This window comes from Molothrus ater, chromosome 3 (assembly GCF_012460135.2).
Source record: "Molothrus ater isolate BHLD 08-10-18 breed brown headed cowbird chromosome 3, BPBGC_Mater_1.1, whole genome shotgun sequence".
Lineage (NCBI taxonomy): Eukaryota > Metazoa > Chordata > Aves > Passeriformes > Icteridae > Molothrus > Molothrus ater.
The window spans coordinates 23,039,071-23,051,282 of record NC_050480.2 but is presented as its reverse complement, the minus strand read 5'-3'; the positions used below and the strand labels follow the sequence as shown (position 1 = coordinate 23,051,282).

Genomic DNA, 12,212 nt, shown 5'->3' with positions numbered 1-12,212 from the left:
CGTGGCAATGTATAGTCGTCTTACTGTGTGAAACTGAACACGGAAAAACTTTGACATTTTAACCTTCAGGCTGCTGCAGATGCCTCGGGGTGTCCTCACACTGAATGCATTTGGCTGACAAAATGGAAAAATTCTGGTAGCCTAAGGATGGAGGGCTGGGTTCAATAAAAAACTGTGCCTGGCTTCCATGCCACTGAAGCCCACACAAGGCTCCCAAATGGATTTTTCAAAATTGAATCCAGCCCTAAGTGTCAACCTTTTGCTGTAATTTTATATGGTTAATGTATTGTATGTTCAAATGTACATCTTTCATCCTTTATTTCCAGAGGCGCTAATGGAAATGTAACAATGTGTGTGCTGTTCTGCAAAGTCTCATTGAAACCAACGGGATTTTGGATGAAATCCCTCCATTGCATAAGATAATGTAATAGAAATGGGTTGGGCTGGAGGATGATGAGATCTGGTTCTATTTCTGGCGCTGACACTGATGTGCTGTGTGACTTCTGGCAAGATTCTCAGGAATGGATTTTGCCACCCTTAATGGGAAAAGCAGTAGGCTGGCTCTTGGGGAGCAGTGCCAGAGGTCCTGTTTGCAGAGCTGGGTCCAGCAGCTCTTCCCCAGTAAACACTGGCTCACAGTTCTGCTGTGTCCAACTCTACCTGCAAGGAGGGACTTTTCCCATGTGCTGGGTGCTTGCAGCTCTCTTCCCACTCATCTGCAGCAGCTGGAATTCAGTGCTTCTGAACATCCAAGGGGAACAACAGCACAACCAGAGCCACGAAGCCTTTTAAAAGGACTCATTCTCAGCTTCTGTATGCTGAAGCAATTCCTCTGCCACAAAATAGGACTTATTTTGTAGCTGAGAGCCACCTCTAAATCTTTATAACACAAACTGAGACCTACAAGCTTTGTTTAGGGCCTTGGTTTTCTGGTGATTGGGGTTTTTTCTCCCAGGGAAGGGATATTATTTATGCCTTGTTTTTGTACAGTTTGGAAACATGGAGAATGTGCACGGACAGTAGCTGTTTATGGAAGTGAACTAGCCTGCCTCTATTAATTTTGCATGTTGTAAATAGCAGAAACAGTTCATTTACTTTTGTGGCTGTCCAGAGAACTCAGTTTTTCAAGATAAATTAGCAGCACTGGGCAGAAGGCATCCCAATGCTTCCTTCCTTCCTTCCTGCATGTTTCTGCTTGAGCTTAGAAAGACCTGTTTGTGAGGAAATATGGTAAGAAAAAGATGCAGACTTGAAATCTCTGATTCTTATTTAAAAAAAAAGTTAATTCACAAAGAGGTGCTGAATTCATTACGAGCAAAGGAATCCTGACTTCCAGAAGCAGCAGTGAGTTTATTCCAACCTTTATTCTCTCAGGACAAACACTGAGTGTTGATGTCTTGCCAATGTGAGAAGATTGATGTGCCCCTGTGAATGATTCCTCCATCTGGATTAATGAGAAGAGTCCATTGCTGCTTTCTAATGACGGCGTAATCTTTTCAGATACAAAATATATGACTTGGGTCACTTCTTGGCCCTGCTGTTACATCAGCAGACTGACTCACTTGTTTTGACCACTCCTTCCATGTGTTGGTACTCAGCTGGTAAGAAAAGCTGTGGGGAATAAATAATGTATATTGTCCATGTCAGGGATAACTTTCAACAGGCCAATCCAGTGGCTTGCCGTTCCCTGTGCTGTTTCTTGGTCCAAGAAAAGGAAGATGGCAAGAAAAATGTCTGAGGGCTGCATGCAGTGCTTTAGCAGTAAATTGGCTCTGAGGAAGGGGTTTAGGCACCTGTCAGTCCGGCTGCAGCGAGGCTGGTGGCCTTTACTGAGGCAAACTGCTTGGGGACCTCAGCTGCCTGTGCCTTCAGCTCCCGTTCTTGCCCCGGTGAGGAGGCAAGGCAGATCCGTGCACGCAGGCATCCAAGACACAAACAGCGCACGCTGGAAGCCGTTTCTTAATAAAGTAGCAGCCTTGTGCTAGGATTTAAGAAAACAACCGGCAGATGTGAACGATTTATTTTTCCTCCCTCTTCTGCTGCGGTTTATTTTTCCCTCTTGTTCGAGAGCGCTCAGCTGCTAACACAAACAATTGCTGAAATTCCACCTGCCCACCTGCAGCCCCTCCTTCCCGCCGCCCGCTCGGGCCGTCGCCTTCCTCCGGGAGGGCTGCGCCGAGGGGAAACTACATCCCGCTTTCTTAGAGAGAGGAGGAGGAAGGAGAGGGAGGGGCCGGGCCGTGTCTGGGCGCATTGTTCCGCGCTCCTCTGCCAAGAAGTAGGTGACTATGAACTCATCCTTCGCTCCTCGCAGAAAGTTTGCCGCCTTCCCCCCCTGCTCCCCTCCCCTCCCGCCCGCTGGCGCGGCAGGAGGCAGCTCGCAGCCCGGCGCTGGCCCCGGAGTCCCCGCTCCTGCTTAATATTCCGCCCGCTCCGCCGATGTTGTGCTTGGCTCCGGTGGGACCTCAACTCACGGCGTGAAACCGGAGCCAATTTTCTGTCTTAGTCTCGCAGTGTTTTGACTGGAGGCAGATCCAGTTCAGTCCGATCGGGGCTAGTGGAAACAACTACCTAAGTCTCCGCTGTCTGTATCGTTTGGGAGAGAAGAAAGAAGAAAGGAACGCGATCCCGGACTGCTGGGCGCGCTCTCTCTCTCTCTCTCTTACACACACACACACACACACGCACGGCAGACACACGCACCCAGACAGGCAGACTCGCACCCCGCCGGTGCCGAGCGCGCCGTGCCACCGCCGCCGGGAGGAAATGGGAAGCCAGTGAGCGGATCCGTGCCGGTGTGTGAGCGCCGCCGGGGCTGGGAAGGGGCGGCGGGGGGAGCGGGAGCGCGGCCGGGGGCGGCGGGAGCGGGGCCGGGGGCGGCCCGGGGGGAGCGCGCACCAACTCCCGGTGCCGGGGACCCCGCGCCCTTTGTGGGAGAGGGCTGCGCTCTTTCTCCTGCCGTAAGGAGGGGGGGAATAAACCCCAAACGCGTGTCTATGTGAGCTCGATGTGCGTATGTTTTTAATATACGTGTGCGCAGAGGTCTGGCTGCCGGGGGCCGCGGGGGGCGGGACGCGGCGGGGCGGGGGGCAGGTGAGGGCGGCGGGCGCTCACCGCGCTGCTTCGCTTCCAGGTGCCGGCGCCCGCGATGACCCTGGTGCTGCCCATGCAGCGGCTGGGCCGCCCCATCGCCGCCGAGGGAGCCGCCGACCTCGCCGCCTACCGCGCCCTCTGGGAGCCGCCCTGCTGCGGCCGCCCCGGCCCCGCCGCCCCGCCGGCCCCGGCCCCGGCCCCGGCGGCCCCCGGGCCCCCCGCCGCAGGTAGGCACGGCCGGGCACGGCAGGGCACCGCAGCGCCGCGGGGGAGCGGGCGGCACCGGGGGCTGCCCGCGGAGCGAGGCGGGCGGAGGGCGGGGGGCTCCCGCGGGGCCGCAGGTGCGCGGGGCCGGCGGCGCTCGGCACCGGGAGCGGCGGAGCGGCGAAGTTGTCCCTGCGGCGGCCCCGGCTGCCCGCGCCGCCGCTCACACCGGCCCCGGGTCGGGCGCTCGTCAGGAGAGGGTTCATTTCTGATCGCCGCGAATAGATGCGAAAATATGCGGCGGCGTTCTCCTGTAGCGCGAAGGGAAATGAAAAGTATTTTGTTTGGAGAACCTCCGGCAAACCGCATGTCATTTGTCATATCTGATTTATTACCCACAGGATCACATTACAGGGGAATTTCAAATCCTGTAACAACATCCAAGATCACATACTTTAAAAGGAAATATGTGGAAGAAGAGGATTTTCATCCGCCACTCAGCAGCTGTACACATAAAGTATGTTTTCTAATAGTCATTATTTTTACTCTGAGTTTCAGATGCTTAGTAACACTCGATTGACCCATTTCCAGAAGGCTGAAATACTCTGCTGAAATTAGGAGAATGATCCAGCTGTTTGCTCAGAAACAAACAGTTGTCACTTCTTCACATTTATTGTTGTATTGTCATCAATTGCAGAAGAAGCAAAGGCGTTTCTGCATTAATAACAACTGCAAATGGAGATGCTGAGAATAACTTTTTTTTTCAGATTGTTTTGTTCTTAGCTAGTTCATGCCCTGCTTACAGAAACAGATCTGTAACAGCATTTAAATGACAGAAAGGAAGAATATAAGTAAAATATTTCCCACTCATATAAAACTTTCTTTCCAGAGAGGAAAATAGTAAGAGGTTCCATATACCCCTCACTGGTCACAGATCCTCTAAAAAACCAGAATGACTTGGAAAGCGAGTACAAGTTCCCTCAATATTTAATCATGTTTATTAAAAAGCTAATAACTCCCAAAGAACAGATTAGTAAATGAAGGATTTTTTTTTTTTGGTGAAAGTTGCCAGGGGAGAGATTAGAGCAAACATTTCCCAGGCCAGTGAATACATAAATTGAAATCTGACTTTTTTTTTTTTTGCGAGGTTTTATGCTCCTCTTCGTTAAGGGCTCAGTTCTGCATGGAACTGAATGCCTGGGGTGAAGTGCTTAAGGATAGCTCATGCCTTGAGACACCATTCTTACCTTGTTGACTCCTACCTGGCCCACGGAAGTCCAGTCCCACCCATGTTCTCTTGGCAATGGGGGAGGGATTTCTATGGAGGAGAAGCAAGCAGTAATGCTGAGCTCAGTTCCCAAAGACCTTAGAGTAGTTGAAGGAATTTTCAGCTACAAATAGAGTTGTCTGGAAATAAGTACCTGGACCAGAAAGGTGAAAAATTATTAATTTCAGAAGATGTCTGGTCTGCTGCCAAAGCAGTGAATAAACAGCACCAAGGGTGTTGCAGAAAGTGCTCTGGTTAGTGAGTGTCTCACACATGTCACATCTCCCAATTTTCAGCCAGGTTTTTTTTACAAGATTGTTGGATTTTTGTATCAGTGATTAATTTCCTTATAAAGAGGGAGAGGAGGAATAGTTATTTAGTCTTTTCTAACAGCAATAAAAAGCAGTTGTAGAGGCATTGGTAAGCTAGACCCAGCCACTGTTTTGTGCTGTTGTTTGCAGAGGTGTAACATGTCAGAAATTCTGGGTCACCAATTCCTTCTGTTGAGCCAAAATACATTTTCTTCTTTACAGCACTGAGCTCTGGCACAGGGAGGATGCCCACCAGGTCTCCTTGAATTTCTTACATGTTTATACCTCTGCCACCCAGTAAAGAGTTATGTTCTGAGGCTACTTGTCCCTTAGAGGATATGATGGAAGGGCCTGGGGCCTCTCTCCAGAGGGCTGCTGGCAAACCCGTAGAAGAAAGCCTCTGACAACTTGTTCCTACTGGTGTCCCTCCAGTAAATATCTCCAGGAGCATCCCAGTTGAAGGCTTACTGGTTTGCTCCAGGCTTTTATGGCTTCACTGACTGTTGCTGCAGCAGGTACAAAGGATGCAAATGAACCTATAGGCTTAATATAATTTAAAATGAGTCATTTATTATAGAAAATTACTCTCTCTAACAAAGAGCTTCAGCTGTGAACTCATATGAAATTATGGCCAATTTTTGTTTTTATGAGGCACTGTGCTGCTTCTAAGCCTCGCAGATATGACCAGGCTGTGGAAAGAGCTAGAGGGCTGAGGAGAGCTGAATGGATGTGAAAAGCAGCTGTGCTTTAAGCTCTTTCAGTCCTCATAGCTACGACTTCCACTCTGCAAAAATGCTGTAACCATGTGGGAAAGGGAAGAATGATCAAGCCACAGATGGGGGGATTTAGAGCAGTCTCTCTTTGTGCTGTGCTGCTCTCCTCCTACGCGAACCAAATTCTTACTAAAAATGAAAATCAGTTACTAGTGCTTACAGTAGCATGCATTGCCCCCTCTCTTATTTTGATTCCCAGGGTAGCGATTACAGTGCAGAACCCGGGGCCTCCCAGGGGCAGTAACCTGCTCATGCTGCCAGTGCTGAGAAAGGGAGGCTTGGAAGGACCATGGAAGGGAGAACAAATCTGTGGGCGTAGAGCCAGGATTTCTGCAAATCCCTGTCCTCCCTTCGTTTCCTGACCTTATCCCTGCCTATCTGCATTCCCACCGGTCCTGTAGAGCACAGGGCGTAGCACACAGGCCAACAGCTGCTCTCCAGATGCTGGGATGCTTTGAGATGGGTTTCTCCCTGCCTCCCTCCCTGCATGCACTTCTGTGCACAAGAGCAGTGTAAGAGCCTGGCAAATGGAGACCTCCTGGCTGGAGGGCCCCTTCCACTGGCAGCAGATGAAATGCTGCAGCCCTTGCTGTGTGAGGCGATGGCTGCTGGCTGCCTCTTGCAAACCTTGGCGCCGCAGGAAGGACCCTTGCTTGGCTTCAGAGCTGTGCAGAAGCCCCACAGGGGATGATGGAATTGGGTCCATTTGCAACAAAAGGCCCCCCTAGCCATCACTGGAGCAAAACTGCACAACAATTTTATGTTCTAGTCCCAAATGTAATTAAAGAGCCAGATGTGTGCATCTGGATTTTACTCTCCCACCTTGGATTTCTGCCCTGCAATTGCCTCTGTGGTGTAATGCTCAGCTACTTACCCTAAGCTCAGCTGCTTAGCCCCTAAACATGGGGGAATGCTGTGGCCAAGAAAAAGCAGGTCCCCAGCTACAAGGATGTGCAAAATGAAAAAAAGCCAGTTTTAGATGCCTCAGAAAAAGAACAGAAAAGTAGTGACACAGAGGGAATACTTTACTTCATTTCCTTTCTCCTTCTCTGTAACAAAACTGGTTGCCTTCAGTTCCCTATCGTGTTTTTTGCATTTTCAGACAATCTCCGTGTTTGAGGAGCGGGCCCATATTCTCTACATGTCTTTGGAAAAGCTGAAATTCATTGATGATCCTGAAGTCTACCTGCGCAGATCCGTCCTCATCAACAATCTCATGAAGAGAATCCACGGAGAGATCATCATGCAGAACAACTGGTGCTTCTCCACCTGCTCCTTCAGTGGCACCTCCCCACAAGAGTGGTTTGTGCCTCAGGACTGCCCATACAGAAAACGCCTTCGGATGGCAAAGGAGGAGTACGAGAAGCTCCACATGTGCTGCTTCTATCAAGAATGTGGCAGTCACTATTTAAATCTACCCTACTCTGTTAATGCTAGTACAGAAAGTAATTCCTCTTCTTCTTCCTCCTCTTCCTCCTCCTCCTCCTCCCCCCCTCCCATCTCTTTGCCAAGCTGTTCCCAGCAGGTGGATTATGAAGTTGGCAGCGCACCTTCTTACAGAAATGATGACCAGATACCTGCTAATGAAATATTCATCACTAATGGCAGGTCTCACAGTAATCAGGAAAAGGCAAAATTTAATGACAAGAATGGAGGTAATGAACCTGAAAGAGAAAGCATCGCCCTAAACTGTGAACCTGTAAGAGGCACCCATGCTCTTGAATGTAAAGGCAAATTTTATGACTATTTTGAGACTGGATGTAATGACAAGAGCAACGTAAGTGAATCTTGGAAAAAATCCTTAAGGAAAAAGGAATCTTTACCAAGTAATAAAATCTGCTGCAACAAAGGAAGTAAAATATGAGGCATCTTTCTTGCTCTATTGAAGCATGCACAGCATGTTCCTTCTCTATCAAATTTTTATTTTGAACGGATTTTTTATAGTTTTCTACGAATGGTACAATCATGCCACAAACGTGACGTGTAGAGCGGAGAGCAGATTGCGTAAAGTATCTCTGCCACCCGCATCAGCAGCTATTTATAAACGTGGAGACTTCAGAAAGAACACAGTTGCATTGCTGCTGAGCACTGTAGTCTGTGCAGCTATGGTGGAGCTCTCGTCGCTGAAAATGCCAATCAGCCAGATGGGGAAAACATATCTATTTACATGTCCCCGCCCCCAAGAAGTCTGCCATTAATTAAGAAGAACCTCCATTATGTTTACCAAGGAATTAGAAGTCTGGTAAACAAATTGATGCTACCAGCAAGGATGATGTGCTCCTTGTAACTCAGTATTCATTCTGACAAAGGACTGTCCTCATGGATTGGGAATAAACCATCCTTACGTTTTGTAGTGATACTCTTGAATTCCTGTATTCAGCATCTTGTTCAACTGACAAAATAGGACATAGCATAAAGAAATAACCTGTTTATGGAATCTTAATCAGAATCAAACATGCAGCTCAAGTTACTTGCATGTTTTCACCTCGGCTGTAATAACTAATGAGGTTTGTTGTTACACAAAGCAGGTTTTTTTTTGGTGCCTTACTTTTTGTCTTAATTTTTGCCAGTGTGAAAATTAAGTATGAATCTGATACAGCAGGGATTTAACCTAAACAGAGATTAAAAAAGAAACCCACAGGGTGGATCAATATTATTAGAAACCTTTAACCTTTGAAGTACTGAGTTCAACTTCCTATTCAAACATCTCTGTTCTTCCTTTTTGATGCTCAATTGCTTTTTGATTTGCCATCCTTAGGAAGGGATTTAAGAAACAATAGAGAGATGTCTCTTGTAAACAAGCATTCGATGCTTGAGTGTTTCTATGGCAACTGTCTGTTGCTGGGGCTCTTTTTTTTTCTTCTTCGTATAATGAAGTTCATGACCCAGTGGCATGTTTTATACTTTATTCTGTTTCACATAATTTCTCTATTTTAGATTGCAAAAGCATGCAGGAGTTTTCTATTACTTTTGCCGTTGATTTAAAAAAGACAGAAGGCAAAAAGCACAATGTTAATTAATAATGTGGCGATAAACGCAGTTTTATCTGAATGAATGTAAGGGATTTAATTTTAAAAAAGAACATTTTGGAGATTTCAGTGGCTGAGGACAACATTTAGCCATCCCTAGGTAGATTGATTGCAAAAGTGTGCTGTGTAAAATGCCCAGAAGACATTAGTTGGGGTTGGACCAAGTTGGAGTGAGTCTTGGATTCACCAAATTAATTAGTTCCCACAGTCCCCATAACAACTGGCAGGATGTGCTCAGCAAAATAGCCACATCCAGGCCACAGCTGACTCATAAATAGCTGCCTGTTCCCACAGCATCTTGCACTGAAGTGACATCTCTGCTTGCTTCTTGCCCAAAGGGTGAAAATCACCTCTGTGCTGGAGGAGCAGCCAGCTCAGTGCAGGGCAGGAGTGTCCCCAAGGGGACACAGCCCCAGGCTTGGCGCTGGAGTCAGACTCTGGATCTGAGACCTCCTGCTTTGGGTTCATGCGTTCAGCTGGAGGAGTCCTGGGCCATGGTTATTTTGGGTAGCAAAATACATTTGCAAACTGTATGGTCTTTTTCAGAAAGCCCAGTGGTCACAGGGAAAAGCTACCCTCCCACCAAGGTGACCACAAACACAGCAGGATATAAATCAGTGGTAACCTTTATGAAGTCAGGTGAGTTTAAACTGATAAGTTTGTAAGGGTTATCATTGGGAAAAATGACAAATAAGGAAAGTACAAGTCCCGCCTGATTTCTCCAAGACAGAAGCTTTTTTATTAATAATAATAATATTAAATATAGATCTCATTCATACAGTGTATGAGTAGGATCATCATTTAGACATTTGTCCACAAGGACCAATTTTTTAAAAACCTGATTTTTCTTGTGTTATATCCAGATAGTCTAGTAATGTCTGCTCTTTTCCAATATTTGATAAACGCTTGATGTTTTAAGCTTAAATATTAGATGCTTGTATACTAATGTGTTGTTGTAGTAAAGTGAAATTTCCTTGATATATATTTATTAAAATGACCAAAATTCATTTTAATTTTACATCTCCAATGGCTACTGGGTCCTTTTCCCCACGTCCCCTCCCTCACCAAAGAAAACACCGTTTAATCAATGTGCTCCCTGCTCTAGAGATTGCAGAGCTGTTGACTGTGCACTGGGTCTGTGAGGGAGCTCAGCCTTGCCAGGGTTTCAGGAGCATTTAGGACAGTCTGAAGGTGCACTGAGAAGCAACAGATTCTCTGTAGACTCGCACGTACAGCCAAGGAAAACACCTGGCCAAATGCTGCCCAAACCACAAATCAGCTAACACTTTTGGGGGGGCTGAAAGCTTTTTGACCCTAAAGGGCTCCTTGGTCCTCCAGAACAAGCCTGCACACATAACCTGTTGCAGAGGCTTCTCAGTTGAATTTGCACAAGCTGAAGTGATGGATCAGCAGATCTTTGTCTCCTCTGGCCTGTATAATGGCTTCTTTAGTTCCAGAGACTAAAGATTACTGGGTTAATCTGGAAATAAACCTGTAACAGCTTTAGACAGTCTTATTGTCATCAGGGTCTGTAAGGCAGGAAATGGCATCTAATGAAAGTTGCCCTACAGATAAGTGGGGCTTTATGCCTTTCTCTGGACCTTGCCTCACAAAATAATAGCAAATACTGAAAGTAGATGTATTGAAATCAGGAGTCCACTGAGTTATCCTGCTGGCCTCACAAGAGACAGAGGTATTCCACATTAGAAAAGGGAGGTGGAAACACCCTTGTCCCATACCCAGAAAAGCAATAGACCTTGATAGGATCTCCATCCTGGGCTAGACTGAATGGACCTAAATTCAATTTGATTTATGGCATGTGAAGACTGTAAGCCTGATAAGCCTTTTCCCCACTGCACACTCCAGTGCTAAGGACATTTTGCTAGTATCAAAAATTTTCAAGAAATAGTTCTTTTACAAGATTATATGAATGCCTTTCGTCCGTATGTCCCCCACATAACTGCAAAATGAATGCTCCTGGACTTGATCCTGGCCTACCTGCCAGGAAGAGCTGGACAGAAGCGCTTCTCTCTAGGAAGATTGTTTTTCTCTCTATCATGAGACACTTTGCTCCTAGACTGTACGACTATAAAGTACTGTGCCTTTCAGCACATGCCAAACAGCAACAGAAAAAAATGTTTCTGTTGTCACATCAATTTTGCTGTCGCTAGGAACAGAAATGTCATCTTATCTTCAGGATCCAGGTAATACATTTCACTTGGAAATGCACAGTTCATTTGGGTTGAAAAAATCATGTTTCTTTTTCAAAGCACGTGGCATAATATCATTGTGCTTCATGTATACTCACTACTTTTGGTAAAATTTTACTATTTTTACTGTATTAGCTAATCTGTTGAAACAGCTTAACATGGGTACTGAAGCATCCTCAGCACTCAGACAGCCTCAGCTGGCAGTGATGTGCAGTGCCAGCAGAGCAGCTGGTTCTGCAGGGAAAACAGCCACAGCCTGAGCCACAGAAATGAAATGCTTCTTTCAGTCCTGAAGGTGTTACACCCTTAAGCAAAATTGTGGCAGAGACTTTCACATTTCATCTTCCTGCATGCCCTCCATCCTCCTTTTACACCCCTCATCTACCATCTGTCCTTTTGTGTCCTGCCATCATGATGACCATGACACGCTGCCAGGGTGCCACCACCCTTTGGATTTGTGCAGGGGAAGCAGGGAGCTGGTTCAGAGCCACAGCTCGAGCTAAGGCGGTGTTTAAACAAAGCAACCAGGTGGCTGCTCTGGTCCCTCTGGAGCCTTGTGCCAGTTGTGACCCCCCACACCTAAATGACTTTTCCAGCTGCCTGTAGCTCAGAGTGCCACTACAGAGTGATCTGGTGATAAGAGAGTTATGGCTGAAGCAAAGAGGTGAAGGTGATTTCTAGCCTGCATTTGACTTGTGTCCTTTCATTGCCTTCTTGAGCAAGAGGTGTAGCAAGTGCAATGGCTGCTTACTCATGCCAGGAACCTCGACAAAAGAGATTTCTTAAGTTTTATCACAAAAAAAACCCCAAAAAATATGGGACAGTCACATCAGGGAAAGGTTTAAACTGCTGTGAGGTGAAGGATTTCATCTGCTGTTGTACTCAGTGATTATAACTCTCACACGGGGGCCTCCCAAAGGGACCTGACCTTTTACATTGTCCATCCCTTGCTTTGCAGCCTCTAAGACAGGGGCTGCCCTTGCTTTCTGGAGGTCACCATTTGGGCTCCTAAGGACTGGTATGAGCTTTTCTACAGCTGCACAAAGCACCCCAGAGGCTTTTCCTGGCAGGGTGTGCAGAGCCTGTTAAAATATCGTAGCCAGGAAAGTGTTTCAAAGGATCCTGCTGGAAATGTTAGGAGATGCGAATCTTCCACATCCCATATAACAGCCAAGCCGCTCAGTCACAACTACTTGGAATACACAGTAATTTCCTGTGTTTTTTCAATCTCACTTAAACTTCTCTGACAGATGGGGAAAGATGACTAAACCAAGGGAGTTTACAAAAGTTCGTCTTGTGGTGTTTGCAAACTGTCTCTGTGAGGT

The 12,212-nt window shown here is 46.9% G+C and overlaps 1 protein-coding gene across 1 annotated transcript; it reads left to right on the top strand.

Annotated features, from left to right (window-relative positions):
• The first annotated feature begins 2,406 nt into the window (after nt 1-2,406).
• SERTAD4 (SERTA domain containing 4) lies at nt 2,407-9,695 on the top strand. Its single transcript, XM_036381281.2, has 4 exons — nt 2,407-2,795; nt 3,134-3,320; nt 3,699-3,814; nt 6,751-9,695. Exons 2-4 carry the CDS (start codon nt 3,149-3,151, stop codon nt 7,510-7,512), a joined length of 1,050 nt encoding a protein of 349 aa, XP_036237174.1. The 5' UTR covers nt 2,407-2,795; nt 3,134-3,148; the 3' UTR covers nt 7,513-9,695.
• Nucleotides 9,696-12,212: the final 2,517 nt, after the last annotated feature.

Excerpts from the sequence above, each read along its gene's own strand:
- SERTAD4 (XM_036381281.2), top strand. The coding sequence starts at position 3,149 with ATGACCCTGGTGCTGCCCATGCAGCGGCTGGGCCGCCCCATCGCCGCC. Across the intron at positions 3,321-3,698 it reads CCCCGGGCCCCCCGCCGCAG|GATCACATTACAGGGGAATT; the intron begins GTAGGCACGGCC and ends TATTACCCACAG. Across the intron at positions 3,815-6,750 it reads TCAGCAGCTGTACACATAAA|ACAATCTCCGTGTTTGAGGA; the intron begins GTATGTTTTCTA and ends TTGCATTTTCAG.